This window comes from Mobula hypostoma, chromosome 22, assembly GCF_963921235.1.
Source record: "Mobula hypostoma chromosome 22, sMobHyp1.1, whole genome shotgun sequence".
NCBI lineage: Eukaryota > Metazoa > Chordata > Chondrichthyes > Myliobatiformes > Myliobatidae > Mobula > Mobula hypostoma.
The window spans coordinates 51,433,302-51,449,688 of NC_086118.1; the positions used below are offsets into that span (position 1 = coordinate 51,433,302).

Here is a 16,387-nt window from a genome sequence, read left to right on the forward strand (position 1 = left end):
TTGGTGCATAACAAATTGTACTATGCAATGACAATAAAGATATTTCATTAAAGCTACCGTTGCTTGCCAATTAAAGTGATGGAGGGAGGTTGAAACATCGAGGCGAGTGCGGAGGGTGAGCGCCGGCCGCCTGCCTTTTGATTGCTGGTGCCAGAGAGGGAGGCAGTGCGTCCTGCTGCTGTGCCAGAAAATGTTACCGAGGTTTGCAGCATTTTGTTTCTGGATGTGGACTTGGACTATGGACTTTTTTTTCAGTCTTTTTATAGTGTGTTTTTTACATGATCCCTCTTGTATTTTTTGAGGGAGGGAGGGGGATCTGGGGATAATGTTCCTGTTCTGTTTTTGTTCATTTTTTTAATGTGGGGGAGGGGGTTTCAGAGGTTGATGTTTTTTTATTTGGTTTGTGGCTACCTAGAGAAGGAGAATTTCAGAGTTGCATGCTTTGACAATAAATGAACCTTTTGAACCTTTAAATCTTACAGGTGCAGAAACTTAAAAGGCACAGCATTAAATTTTTAAAGATTTAAAAAGTTTTAAAGATTTGCTGAACAATGATGCTGAGAACATGAGTTGTAAAGAGTCCTTGGGAATAATTCTGCAGCTCGTAGTGGTGATTGAAGTTATCCACTCCGGTTCACAACTCCAGTATTAAAGTTTCTCATTCATTATCTCTGTAGTTCCCTGAATTTCTGCAAGTCATTCCAGGCCCTTGAAATCTGCTGAGCACGAAGCAGCAGGGGAAATCATTGTTAAGTTTGTCAAGATGAAAATCTAACAAGCTGACTGGCTGCATCAAGACATACTGTGCACGTGATGAGCAAGTGTATGACAAAGATTCAGAGACCGGTACGGTGGTGATCGCAGACAGCCAGTGACTGTCCGTCTGGGGGCTGAGGTAGTGATAAATAAAGGCATCCATTAGTCTTGGGAGACCATGATCTGCGCCTGGAAAGTCTTCACTCTCCAGGGTGCAGGCCTGGGCAAGGTTGTATGGAACACCGGCAGTTGTCCATGCTGCAAGTCTCCCCTCTCCACGACACCAATGTTGTCCAAGGGAAGGGCATTAGGACCCATACAGCTTGGCACCAGTGTCGTCGCAGAGCAATGTGTGATTAAGTGCCTTGCTCAAGGACACAGCACATTCCCTTGGCTAGGGCTCGAACTCATAACCTTCAGGTCGCTAGTCCAATGCCTTAACCACTTGGCCACATGCCCACGAGGTAGTGATAGCTATTAAAAATATTAAACAACCCTCAGGGAATATGTATAAGCTGTAAATGTAATGAAAATGGATTTTGGGTTTACACTTGCATTCCATCCCGAGGCATCTCATTAGTATCAGGGGTTCCCAATCTGGGGTCCATAGACCCCCTTGTTTAATGTATTGGTCCGTGGCATAAAAAAGGTTGGGAACCCCTGCAAATATTCCAAAATCCGAAATATTTCCGTCCCCAAACATTTACAGGAAAAGAGTAATGCAGAATCAGATTTACTATCACCGGCATGTGTCGTGAAACTTAACTTAGCAGCAGGAGTACAGGGCAATACATGATATAGAGAAATAAAAAAATAAGTTAATCAATTATAGGAAGGATATACACGTGTATTAAATAGTGAGATCAAAAATAGTACAAAACAGAAAATAATATATATTAAAAAATGTGAGATGGTGTTCAAGGGGTTCAATGACCATTTGGGAATTGTACGGCAGAGGGGAAGAAGCTGTCCCTGAATCATTGACTGTGTGCCTTCAGGCTCCTGTACCTCCTCCCTGATGGCAACAATGGGAAAAGGGCATGCCCAGGGTGATGGGGGTCCTCGATAACGGACGCTGCCTTTCTGAGGCACCGCTCCTTGAAGAATACTTGGGTATGACAGAGGCCAGAACCCCTGGTGGAGCTGAGTAATTTTACAACTTTCTGTAGCTTCTTTTAGTCCTGTGCTGAAGCACCCCACTCCTCACACCCACAGCAGTGATGCAGCCTGTCAGAATACAATAGAATTTATGAAAAGTTGTACATAAAGACAGACAGGCTACGGAAAAGAAAAACTGTGAATAAAACTAATGCTGAGAACGTGAGTTGTAAAGAGCTCTTGAAAGCGAGTCTGTAGGTCGCAGTGGTGACTGAAGTTTTCCACTCCGGTTCAGAACACCAACACTAAAGCTTCTCATTCATTATCTCCATAGTTCCCTGAATTTCTGCAAGGTGTTCCAGGCCCTCAAAGTAAAACCCATTATTAATGTCTTCCATCCCTCTATTTCCATTATTTTGTTCATTTTGTGACTTTATCTTCACTGTGCTTTTAACACATGCAAAACCCCTTTCAATTCTTTTTGCTCCCCACACAAAAAGTTCTCCAAATTTGTTTATCTGACAATGCGAGGTTTTAGATGGAAAGTGTGCCCCACTGCACAAAGTTCCTCCTAATTTTCATTTAATTAGGAAATACACTCAGAAAATGGTGATTTACTTAATGATCATTTGAAACCTTGTGTATTAAAAAAGGTCAGGATGGGTGATAAGTTGCTCAAACCCAAAGCAGAGCCAAGTACAAATTACAACAATTAGCTTCTGCTTTTAATATACGTACATCATGTTCTGGTTACAAAAGGCATGCAATCAACAATACTGATATCCAGATTATTTACTTAGTCTTTTTCAGCTTTAATGGTTTCATGTACTGTGAACTTTGAGTTCTTAAGTCTTTGAATGCTTAACACACTATGAATTAGCGTTTCTTGAATTTTGGCTGGTCTTCAAAGCTTTTTCTAACCCACTGACTTAAGACAGTACCTTTATTTAAAAGAAGTTGATCCACCTGGGAACGACAGTTTGAAACTCTATAGTTTAAAGACAAGAATGCCCATTCTGTTCTGTTGTGGTACAATATAGCTCCATCAAAATATACAAAGGGAAAATAGATTTGAGCAATAATATTCATGAATAATTAAACATGACATAAAATATACGTTAAATTTAACCTAGGAAGAATGATCATCTCAGTCCTACAAGTGGTGATAGTAGTTTCCGCAGTATGACAATCTTGTTTTGATGTAAAGGTTTGCGTGGGCCAAAAGGGGCCTTGTTTCCATGCTGTCTGTATTTCTGTGCTGTAGAATCAGCGCCACCTGCTGGAAACATTAGATCCTAGAAATCCAGCAGCTGAAAGACGAAAATGTTTTAAATTAATTACGGTGAAAGTTGGACTCATTTTAATCACGGGGAGGACCATTTCAGTTCAATGAGGAAGTAAATAGAGAAGAACGCATTGTACTTCCTATACACCACTGCAGGGTAGTCAAACTCTGACAAATTCCTGCTAATCAGATCAGCTCAACCCTCAAACTTGATGAACTTTTAACTTTGCTACCCTAGTGTGGATAAACCTGGTATCCAGATCTCACTGTGACCTTCAATCCCAGTGTTTCGTGGTTTAATGTAATATCTGGAGCATCCCCATCTGGTATGTTTATTTTGTTTTTATATCATCTCAATGTGTACTTAAGAATGTATAAATAATTGTAGTTTTATACATATAAAAAAAGGAAAAGGTTATATGTGTGAAAAAAGTACATGATAATTGTAAACTCCTTATCCAAATAAAAATAAAATTTAAAAAAAAAGAAAAAGCTGCAGAGGGTTACAACCTCAGCCCGCTCCGTCATGAGTACAACACCCCCAACATTGAAGACATCTTCAAAAGACAATGCCTCTAAAAGGACCCTCATCACCTACTATTACTACTAACAGGGAGGAGGTACAGGAGCCTGAAGATACACACTTAATATTTTAGGAACAGCTTCTTCCCCTTTGCCATCAGATTTCTGAATGGACAATGAACCCATTCTTGAACACTATTTTTGCACTACTTTAATTAATGATATATCCATCTAGCACTCTTTCTTTTTATATATATATATATATATATATATATATATAGTATTCTTTACATTGTCGTTCCTCTCTGCACAATGGGTGGCGACTTTGCCGCTCCTCTAGCATTTGTTTTTTTTACGAGGCCAAGTTGCCAGCTTGACACTCGACCAGCACGGATGGAAAGTGTGCTGGCCGGATTGGAACCCAGGACCATTCGTCTCGCAGTCAGATGCTGACACCACTATACCACCGGCCAGCATATATTTTATGTATTGTACTGTAATGCTGCTACAAAACAACCAATTTCACAACATGTCAGTGATAGTAAACCTGATTCTGATTCTAACCTTGTGCAATGTGTTCCAATAATTCCCTTAAATTCTATCATCGCTGGCTTTGATGCGACGTTCCCTCTAATTTTTTTTTACAGCTGCATGGACAAACCATTGCTCTTAGCGGGAATCTATCTATCTATCTATCTATTTATTTATACGGTCTGAAAACTGCACAGCACTTTAAATGGTTAAATGTTAAGGAAATTCCAGCTGCACAGTAACAATGGCTATGTGCGCGGCAGCATTTCAGTTATTGCGCAGCCACGTACCATGTAGTTTAGAGCGAACAGTGACAGTCAGGGTGAGGTTTTGTGCATGAAACAAAGTGGAGGAGCCTCAGCCAAATCTAATGTCGCTGTAGAAGGCACGATGAGAGCTCCGGCTCCAGGAATCGCTAGCTTTCTGAAGCACCCTGTTTGAGGAGGGGTACAGGAGCGCGATAGGTCAAGTGCTGTCAGTGAAACCCGACGTAGATTGGGGGACCGCTTCGTCGAGCACCTCCGCTCCGTCCGCCACAACAGGCAGGATCTCCCAGTAGCCATCCACTTCAACTCTGCTTCCCACTCCCATTCAGATATGTCCATACATGGCCTCCTCTACTGCCATGATGAGGCTAAACTCAGGTTGGAGGAGCAACACCTCATATACCGTCTAGGTAGTCTCCAGCCCCTTGGTATGAACATCGAATTCTTCAACTTCCGGTAATTCCCTCCCCCTCCCTTCCCCTATCCCTATGTCACTCTGCCCCCTCCCCCAGCTGCCTATCACCTCCCTCTTGGTTCTGCCTCCTTCTACTACCCATTGTGTTTTCCCCTATTCCTTCTTCACCTTTCCTGCCCATCACCTCCCTGCTTCCCCTCCCCCACCCCTTTATCTTTCCCCTTACTGGTTTTTCACCTGGACCCTACCAGCCTTCTCCTTCCCACCCTCCCCCCACCTTCTTTATAGGGCCTCTGCCCCTTCCCTCTACAGTCCTGACGAAGGGTTCCAGCCCGAAACGTCGACTCATCGTTTCCACGGATGCTGCCCGACCTGCTGATTTCCTCCAGCATATTATGAGTGTTGCTTTGACCCCAGCATCTGCAGATTATTTTGTGTTTAGAATACATAATGTGGTCCTCGTCGAGGGACCAGCAGTGGAAAGGGTGAGCAGTTTCAAATTCCTGGGAGTCAACATCTCAGAATACATTTCCTGGGCCCAACACACTGAATCAATTATGAAGAAGACAAGCCAATGGTTGTATTTCATTAGGAGTTTGAGGAGATTTGGTTTGTCACCATTGACTAGCAAATTTATAGATATGTACAGTGGAGAGCATTTTAACTGTCTGGTATGGGTGGTATGCACAGGATCAAAAAAACAGGGTGTAGACACAGCCAGCTCCGTCACGGGCCCCACCATTCAAACGGAGAACCCTCGGGAAGGTGGCGTCCGTCATAAGGGAGCCTCGTCTTCCAGGGTTCACAGAAGATTCACGTGAGTGATTCCAGGAATGAGAGGGTTACCGTATGAGGAAAGTCTGGCAGCTCTTGGGCTGTATTCCCTGGAGTTCAGGAGAATGAAGGGGGATCCAATAGAAACATTCCGAATGTTAAAAAGACCTGAACAGATTAGATATGGCAAAGTTATTTTCCCATGGTAGGGTAGTCTAGGACAAGAGGATTGAAGGACGTCCATTTAGAACAGAGATGCGGAGATATTAGAGGGCTGTAAATCCGTGGAATTTGTTGCCACGAGTGGCATGGAGGCCAAGTCATTGGGTGCATTTAAAGCAGAGATAGATAGGTTCTTGATTAGCCAGGGTATAAAAGGGTATGGGGAGAAGGCAGGGGAGTGGGAACAACTGGAAGAATTGGATCAGCCCATGATTGAATGGCAGAGCAGACTCAATGGGCCGAATGGCCTCCTGCTCCTCTATCTTATGGTCTTATGATATACCCCCTTCTCATTCCTAACACCAGGGAGGAGGTACAGAAGTCCCACCATCAATGTTTTGGCTTCTTCCCTACTGCCATTAGATTTCTGAATGGTCCTCGAAGCCACAAACACTATCTCACTATTTTACTCCCTGTTTGCACTAAGAATACATAATAAATAAATATTGTAATTTATAGTAATTTTTATGTATTACGTTGTACTGCTGCCACAAAACAATAAATTTTACGACATATACTGAGTGGCCTCTGTAATATTTACACCTGCACACCTTCTCATCAATGCAAATATCTAATCAGCCAGTCATGAGGCAGCAACTCAATGCATAAAACCATGCAGACAGGGTCAAGAGGTTCAGTTGTCGTTCAGACCAAACATCAGAATGGGGAAGAAGTGTGATCCAAGTAACTTTGATCATGGAATGACTGTTGGTGCCAGACAGGGTGGTTTGAGTATCTCAAACAACTGACCTCCTGGGATTTTCAACAGTTTCTAAAGTTGACAGAGAATGGCACAAAGAACATCCAGTGAGCAGCAGTTCTGTGGGTGAAAAGGCTTTGCTAATGAGAGAGGTCAGAGGTGAAAGACCAGACCAGTTTCAGCTGACAGGAACTCAGATAACCACACATACCAGTGGCGTGCAGGGGAGCATCTTTAAATGCACAACGTGCCGAAACTTGAAGTGGATGGGCTACAGCAGCAGAAGATCATGAATGTCCACTCAGTGACCACTTTATTAGGTACAGGAGGTACATAATCAGTGGCCAAATGTATATCCATGATAATAAAACCTGATTCTGAAATTCCTCAGCGTGGCTCAAAGATTAAGCCTGCCAGCTTGAATGTGTTCTACTCAGAACAGATGTGTTCTACTCAGCTCCTCACGGGTTTAGTGGAACTAATCTAATCAAGGGAAGAAACATTAGTTTATCCCAGTGTAGTTACCCGCATTGGATCAGCGCCAAGCCAGGATTCATAGCAATCACGGCATAAAGTATGGGGGGATTTGGAGGGCAATGGTTCGTGTACCGGTCGATCGGACTAGGCAGCCACAGACTGGATGGGCCGATGTACTTCTGTGCTGTAGTACTCTTTGACTCACGTACTCGACAGGACAAAGTATTCTAATTCTGTGATGTCATACTGCTTAATCATCTAATCAATCTCTAAGTAATGGCAGACTTTATTATTAAACACTCATGATAGATCTTGTGAAAGAAAATCTCAGCTTCTATACTCCTTAGTAACTCTGTGTGCTCTCTAATTATTCATTCACCAACCAGTGAAAACAAACTTTTAAACACACAGCCATGAGGAATTCTGCAAATGCTGGAAACACACATCAAAGTTCCCAGTGAACGCAGCAGGCCAGGCAGCATCTCTAGGAAGAGGTCCAGTCGACGTTTCGGGCCGAGACCCTTCGTCAGGAAACCCAGTTAGTCCTGACGAAGGGTCTCGGCCCGAAACGTCGACTGTACCTTTTCCTAGAGATGCTGCCTGGCCTGCTGCGTTCACCGGCAACTTTGATGTGTGTTGTTTTAAACACACAGATAATGTGAAAACTTAAAGGTCCTCTCTGGGCTTCAAATAAGGACACTTCTTGCTAGCTGTAACTGTATATTCTCAGGTTTATACTGTCATACCCTTTCCATTGTTCTGATCTACTTATAGTCATGGGGTTCTCAGAACCCAACTGCTCCAACTGGAACCTAACCACGTTGAGTTCATTGTCATGAGCACAACTACGGTGAGGCATGAGAACAATGGAAAACTTGCCTGCAGCATCTCGGGCACTCAGTTTCAGAGAATATGCACCCTGTGGCTGCTTCATCGGCTACAGGAGTGGAAGCCACTGCTGCCGTAGCCCGTTCACGTACGTTCAGAGACGCTCTTCTGCACACCATTGTTGTAAGGCGGGAGGAGAAGATGGCAGCGCACCATGTGTGTGCAGCTCTCCGGTGAAAAATGATGTCATATCTGTTAAATAGGGGCCATGGACAATTCTGATTTGATGGAGAATGGACATGAAAGCACACAGGAACATCTGGAGAAACTTCTGAAACTCCGCTGCTGTCGTTACTGCGTGGTCGGGAACCTTTGGGAGGGTAGGCCTCAAAATCCCCGGCCTTGCCTGCTTTTGGCGACCGAGAAGGCGGTCGAATCGATCGGACAGAGATGGCGCTCAGTACTCGGTGTCGGAGAGCCGATCAGAGCTCGAAGTTTTCGGATGACTCAGAGTCGGATTGTGGTCGGCATGGCAGGGAGAGTTTTTCTTCCTTCTCCCGTCTGCGTGAGACGTGGGACATTTGAGAAACTTTGAACTTTACTGTGCTCACGGACTTCTTCATCAAGTTATGGTATTGTTACACTGTTTGTAACTACATGTATAATTATGTGGTGGTGTCAGTTTTTTCAGTCTTGGTTTGTCCTGTGTTTTGTGATATCACACCGGAGGAAATAATGTATCATTTCTTAATGCATGCATTACTAAATGACAATAAAAGGGGACTACGTGTCTTCATAATCTAATGCGTGATTAGTTGAGTTACTGTCACCTACCTGTCAGCTTGAACCAATCTGGTCATTCACCTCTGACCTCTCTCATTTTCAAGGCATTTTCACCCACAGAACTGCTGCTCACTAGATTTTTTGGTTTTTGCACCATTGTCCGTAAACTCTAGAGACGGTTGTGTGTGAGAATCCCAGGACATCAGCAGTTCTTGAGATACTCAAACCTCCCCGTCTGGCACCAACAACCATTCCACGGTCAAAGTCACTTAGATCACATTTCTTCCCCATTCTGATATTTGATCTAAACAACAACTGAACCTCTTGACCAGGTCTGCATGCTTTTATACGTGGAGTTGTTGCCACATGATTGGCTGATTAGATATTTGCATTAACGTGCAGGCATATGGGTGTACCTAATGAAGTGGCCATTGAGTCTACATTGTAATAGTTGTTGTTCTTCTTGTCCCTTGTGGTGCATCAGGCAGCAACCTTCCTGCTTGTTTAGCATTTTTGTCTGCCTTTTTTTTTAAAAAAGAGGCCAAGTTACTAGCTCGACGTCCAGCCCAGCACAGATGGAAGGCGTGCAAGGGTCCGGCCGGATTCGAACCTGGGACCACTCGCCTCGAAGTCTGGAGCGCCATGCCTCTATGCCACCGGCTGGCCAATTATTATACCAAACAATAAGGAAAAATCAACAAGCCCTGCAATTCCAGAAAATATGCTGAAATATGAAATCATACGCAACAATATAAACATTTAAATCATGAATCAAACTTTCCAGAGTTATATTTTTCCTCCAAAGCTGGTTCTTCAATCTTAATCTTACTTACCAAACGATTAAATACTATCTGTCACGTCCATCGAAATATGCAGCGAAACGCTTTGTCTGCATCAAATCAGCAAGGATTGCGCTGGCCCGTAAGTGTCGCCGTATTTCTGGCACCTAACATGGCTGTGCCCACGACTCACTAATCCTGACCTGTAGGTCTCCGGAATGTGGGAGGAAACCAGAGCACCCGGAGGAGATCCATGCAGTCGTGGGGAGAACGTACAAGTTCATTACAGACAGCAGATGGGATCGAACCCCAAACTTACGGCAGGTGCTGTAAGGCGTTACACTAACCACTACGCTACCATAGCATCCCTTATTGTTATTACACCTGCAACTACCTGAGGCCCATATTTCTCCGCACTGAACCTTGTCCCATTCCTGAGCAGATATGCTCTGGTCCTGGGCCTGCAGATGATTCCCCTTAAGGCTGTTTATTCATTTTCATGAGAGGCATCTTCGCACATTTCCTGATAAACAAACGTCACTAAAGTTCCCTCTATCATTTCATTAGCAGGTCACTGAAATTCACTACGAAGCTGATACTCGCTCCTTTTGACTATTTTCAATCACCGCAGCATAGTGGTTACCATAGCGCAATTACAGGGGCATCAGAGTTCAGCGCTGCCTGTAAGGAGTTTGTACGTTCTCCCCATGACCGCGTGGGTTTCCTCCGGGTGCTCCAGTTTCCTCCCACAGTCCCAAGACGCACTGGTTAACTGGTCATTTTAAATTGTCCTGTGATTTGGCGAGGGTTAAACAGGTGGGTTGCTGGGCAGTGCTGTTCCAGGGTGAGTAACTTGAGAGTGAGTCAGTAGGTAGGTACATAGGTGGGTGGGCAAACAGAGCACAGATTGATCATGACATTTCCATCTGCAGCTTACTGACAAAGGACAACTGATGGAAAATGCAGGAAATTAAACACTAGGATACGGTCACAAGGGAAAGAATTTGTCTAACCTTCAACTGCGACACTTTGCTTCCCATTAGCTGTTTGTGAGCCAATGGATTGTGTTAGGACTAAACTGTGATTTACAGTGGTAGGCCATCTGCCAAAGAAATATTCAGTGATTTGTATTTTCCTTGTGCATTTTGCCAAACTGAATGTAACCCTTCCCCACCCCCGTGGCTGTATCTTATTATCTTACACGTGCTTGCCATGTTGTATGTGCTATGCGAACTTTGTGCTGGGTGTGACTATTGGTACTATGTTTTGCACCTTGACCCCATAGTAACACGGTCTCGTTTGGCTGTATTCGTGGGTATTCATGTATGGTTGAACGACAATTAAACTTGAATTGAAAAAACAAAGAATTTGTGAAACGTTAACACATTCTATTGGATGAGCAATTTTACTGTTGTTTTAAAAAGGAAGCCACAGTTACTGAATAGCAAGCTTCTCTTTTGAAAACTATTTCTGTTATGAAGTTTGATTCCCCTCTTTCTTCGATGTAGAATGAAGAATGTGCTCCTTTTACTCAAAGGGAAAGTGCCAATTGTATTTACATGGGAGGTAAACATGGCCCCATTCTCCTTCACAATGGACAAATCTGACTATTCAGTAAGCAGCTTGACATGGGCTGAAGATTAAATGGTAGACGGAGCAAGATGGTATGTGGAGATAGTTCCACTTTTTGTCCATTACACTCAAGGTATCATTTAAATAATGACAGTACTTCAAGTTTTCCCTGCAGCAGAGAGTCTGCAAGCTTTAGTGCATATCATTTACATACCAGCTGGGGCAAAACCTTCTCAAAATGGTCAATCTCCGCTGCCTTCGAGTCTTCAGAGGAAGCCTGCCTGGCCGTTCGAGCTGCCGCCTCTGGATACAATGCAAACAGGGAAAAGATTTTTTTTTAATTAAAAATAGCTGCAACATACACACTGAACTTATGCAGATATTGAACAAAAAAATTCCTCAACTCTGGTGACGAGAGACATTAGCAATGATTTCTGAGGAAACTCAGATCTGTAAACTAGAACAAACACTACACTTTTAAGACTACATCACAAGGTTGTTCATCGAAGAGAAACAAAAAAAAAAGTCCATTTTAAACAGTCACGGAGGGAATATTATGATAACGCCTGCATCTTAGTGAAAGGCGAAAAATGGATTAAAAAGAAGAGAGGTGCAAAGAAATTTCAGGCCAAGACCTAAGCTAATGAACAGTGATCTAAATGAGGTGAGCGTAAACTAGAACTGGAAGTCACACAAGTCTGTGAGCAGAAGAGCCCATTCCTGTGCTGAACTGTACTGCATGTTCTGTGTTCTACAATGGTTTTACAAGGCTATAGATACAGACAATGAATACCGCAAATGAGACCTTAAATTTTGTAGATTCTATGACCTTCAGACTCACTTTCAAGGACTTGCTACAACTCATGTTCTCCGTATTACGTTTATCTGCACAGTTTGCCTTCTTTCGCACATCGGTTAGTTTCTCGTAAAATTCTATTGTATTTATTTTCCCTGTAAATGCCTGCAAGAAAATGATACCTACTTTGATAATATATTTGCTTTAAATTTTGAAATATGTGAATTATGAAAAAGAATTGCACTAGTGAACGATGGCCAACATAGCAATTGGAGCTAGGATCATCATTTTGAAGGCTTATGAGAGAAAGAATGGGGTACGATATTGGAAGAATTAAGATGAAATATAAGCTTAACTGAAGTATATTTAAATGTCTAATACCAGAGGACATGCACTTAAGGTGAGAGGGGGTCATTTCAAAGTAGATTTTTTTTAAAAACACACGGAGAGTGGTGATGCCTGGAGTGGTGGTAAAGGCAGAAACTTCAGGGAATTTTAAGAGATATTTAGACAGCAACATAAATACGAGGAAAACGGAAAGATATGGACATTGTGTAGGCATAAGAGATTAGCTTTGTTGACCATTTGACTACTAATTTATTTGGTTCGGCACAACACTCTGGGCCGAGGGGCTTGTTTCTGTACTGTACTGTTCTATCTTCTCTAAAAGCTTCGAAGGAAAGTTAATTGAACATGTGCAGTGTCAGGCCGGGAGAAAGGGAATGTGGAGTAGTAAAGATCAAGATAGAGGGGATATAGAAGACATCAAAATCAAATATTAAGCATTCTGATTCAACTTTGACCAGAGAAGAAATTAAATGAAGGGAGTTGCTGGTAATATTTAACTGGAAGAAAATTTCACTCCCCTTGGACTGATTTACCGTCACCCAGGGATGCAAGGCTGAAGTAACAAAGGCCTTTAGAGAGGTGACTAGAGTAAAGTAACAAAGGCCTTTAGAGAGGTGACTAGGGTGACACAAAGAGTGGGGTTGCAATCAGGAGCCTCTTCTTGTGTGTCTGGGTGATGTTGACATTTTCAGAAAGGACACATTCATCGTGTTACAGAGAAACAGAATTCGAGCAGAAGATCCCAGCAGCAATTAGGTTACGCTTAGATTAATATAGAATCTAGTTACATTTCTACCCTTGTTGCCTATGCGAGAGGAACAGAAAAGTATTCAAAGGAGAACTGGAATGGGGGATGGAAAAAGGAGAGGGGTCGGGAGGTGCAGTGGGCTGGGAGGGGGAAGAACTTAAGAGAAATCGATGTTCATGCCATCAGGTTGGAGACTACCCAGACAGAATGGGGTGTTGGTCCTCCAGCCTGAATTTGGCCTCATCATTGCAGCAGAGGCCATGAGCAGACATGTCAGAATGGGAATGAGAAATTATCAGGAGATCCTGCCTTTTGCAGAGAACCTTCGCTTGTGCTTCCCTCCCCTGCCACCTTCTTATTCTGGCTGTTGCCCCCTTCCCTTCCGGTCCTGATGAAGGGTCTCGGCCCCAGACGCTGAGTGCATATTCCCCTCCAAAGATGCTGCCTGACTTGCTGAGCTCCTCCAGCACTTTGTGTTTAGCTGACTTTGTTTAGAAATAATGAGTGTTTAGGGTCCCAGTGGGCTTCAAGCGCACTCAGGGAAAACAAGGCCCCAGACAGTCAGACACTGAATCACCCAGATTTCTGCATTACTGACTGGTGGATTATCAGAATTTTACTGGAAATAAACGTCAAGCAGAGAGTTGTTATTATCAATGTCAGCGTGAAACTACCAGAATGCAGAAACATTCCTGTGGTTCACTGGGAAGGCAGCTTTGCATCGTTTGACACACTCTGTTTGTATTTGTCCTCTGAAATGGCCAAGCATGCTATCCATTAAATAGGGCCGGACAAAACATCAAAAAGGAAGACATACATGTCAGAAAAGGGATATAAACACAGCGAAAGCAATTCAGCGAGTCAAGCAGAGAAACAAAACTTCCATTTCAGTAACTGATCTTTCACTAGAATGGCAAAGGTTATCAGGATTTTTAGAAAGTTCTCAAATTACAAAGAGAGCGAAGGAAGATAGAACAGACATCAACCAAAAGACAGGACAAGGCTGTGAATAACAGAAGGCCACTTTTACCCTAATTCTCATCTCATGGACAAACAAGTAAGAAAAAGGCCATTTAAACACACAACGTTGTTGCTGGTATTGGTGTAATGCCAGCAGAAGCATCCCCGCTGGAACCCACGGTCTCACTGGCTAAGGGTAACACCCAAGGCTGGTTTCAGTTCACATTGGTGTCACCCATCACCTTGTGTTTCTCCCTCCCCTCCCGCCACCCTCTAACGCTGACGCTAATGGCTCTCCCGTCCATTCTGCTCTCCAATAGACATCAAATGGGACTACATCCGACTCCAACGAAATACTCGGCAGGAGTACAGAACAGACGGAATCCTAGACACCGTTGTTCAGCTGTTTATGTCCCCCAAGCCATCGGACTACCAACCTACTGCCCTCCGCTGTGCCTATTGTCTTGTTTATTATTTATTGTAATGCCTGCACTGTTTTGTGCACTTTATGCAGTCCTGGGTAGGTCTGTAGTCTAGTGTAGTTTTTGTGTTGTTTTACGTAGTTCAGTGTAGTTTTTGTATTGTTTCATGTAGTACCATGGTCCTGAAAAATGTTGTCTCGTTTTTACTGTGTACTGACCAGCAGTTATGGTCAAAATGACAATAAAAAGTGACTTGACTTGACTCCTGATCTTTTTTTCTCCAGTCCTGCTGAAGGGTCTCGACCCGAAACGTCGACAATTGACTCTTTTCCTTCTATGCTGTCTGGGCCTGCTGAGTTCCTCCAGCATTTTGTGTGCGTGGCTTTGGATTTCCAGCATCTGCAGATTTTCTCTTGTTTGTACCTTTTAAACTGCATGCTTAATGTTTCTACTTGCCTGTACAAACAATATTTTACCACACAGGGCAGCTACAGAAAGGTTGTGACTCAGCTAGAGAGAGGGCAGAAACAATTCGTAAGTATACTGCTGGGAGTTATATGGGACTTGCTGGAGGAACTCAGCAGGTCAGGCAGCATCTATGGAGAAGAATAAACAGTCAACGTTTTGGACCAGTACCCTTCATCGGGATTGCAAAGGAAGGGAGCGGAAGCTGGAAATATTGGATAAGCTGGGACTGTTTTCTCTGGAATGAAAGAGACTTAGGGGTGTCCTTAGAGTGATTTATGAAATTATGAAGGGTATAGACAGAGTAGACAGTCACAGTAGGGGAACCCTAAGGTGAGAACGGAAATATTTAAAGGGGACCTGTAGAAGCAGGATTTTCCACAGAGTGCTGGTAAATAGAGAGAGCTGCTCGGGGAGGTGGTAGAGGCAAGTACTGTTACAACATTTAAAAAATATTTGGGATATGGGACAAATGCAGGCAAATGGGATTAAAACATAGAACAGCACAGTATGGTATGGGCTTTTCGGCCCCCGATGTTGTGTATACTCCACAATCAATCTAACCCTTCCCTCCTACACAGCCTATACTTGCATGTGTCTGTCTTAGAGGCTTTTAAACTCCCTTATGGTATGAGCCTCTACCACCACTCCGGTGGTGTGTTCCAGGCGCCCATCACTTTCTGTGCAAAAACCCTACCGTTGACATCTCCCCTAAGCTACCCTCACTCTCTGTAAACGGATATCCTCTAGCACTGGCCACTGCCACCACGAGAACATGGCGCTGCTGTGAATCCTAGCTACGCCTCCACGTCTAACAAGGTGCTTCTCCTATTTTGTCACTCCAAAGTGAGGAACCGCTTGATTGGCCAGAATGAGTGGGACTGAAAAGTCGATATCTCTGCTCTCGAGCTCTGTGAACCTATGACACTTTAAATTGGCGTATATTTTTGGTTAAATCATTCCATTCAGTCAAACCAAATTACTTTAGTAATCTGCACAATCTGTGCAGATTGGTGATAATATCTCCTCCTCGCTGACTAACAACACTGGTGCACCTTGGAGTGTGTGCTTAGCCCACTGCTCTACTCTCTCTCTATACCCCCGACTGTGTGGCCAGACATTGCTCAAATACCATCTATAAATTTGCTGATGACACAACCATTGTTGGTAGAACCTCAGGTGGTGACGCGAGGGCGTACAGGAGTGAGATATGCCAACTAGTGGAGTGGTGTCGCAGCAACAACCTGGCACTCAACGTCAGTAAGACGAAAGAGCTGATTGTGGGCTTCAGGAAGGGTAAGACAAAGGAACACATACCAATCCTCATAGAGGGATCAGAAGTGGAGAGAGTGAGCAGCTTCAAGTTCCTGGGTGTCAAGATCTCTGAGGATCTAACCTGGTCCCAATATTGATGTAGCTATAAAGAAGGCAAGACAGCGACTATATTTCATTATGAAGTTGAAAAGATTTGGTTTGTCAACTAAAACACTCGAAAACTTCTATAAGTGTACTGTGGAGAGCATTCTGACAGGCTGCATCACCGTCTGGTATAGGGCGGGGCGGGGGCTACTGCACAGGACCGAATGAAGCCACAGGAAGTTGTAAAATTAGTCAGCTCCATCTTGGGTACTAGCCGCCAT

The 16,387-nt window shown here is 43.6% G+C and overlaps 1 protein-coding gene across 4 annotated transcripts in view; it reads right to left on the minus strand.

Moving 5' to 3' along the window:
- cenpx (centromere protein X) overlaps positions 1-16,387 on the minus strand; it is a 40,053-nt gene that overhangs the window by 16,036 nt on the left and 7,630 nt on the right. For 3 of the 4 annotated variants that reach the window (XM_063030556.1, XM_063030555.1, XM_063030557.1), the window contains one exon: positions 11,223-11,311. In XM_063030556.1, the coding sequence (XP_062886626.1) occupies positions 11,223-11,311 (89 nt within the window). Of the gene's footprint in view, positions 1-1,199; positions 3,165-11,222; positions 11,312-16,387 lie in introns of those variants that run through there. The other variant, XM_063030559.1, reaches the window with a different exon arrangement.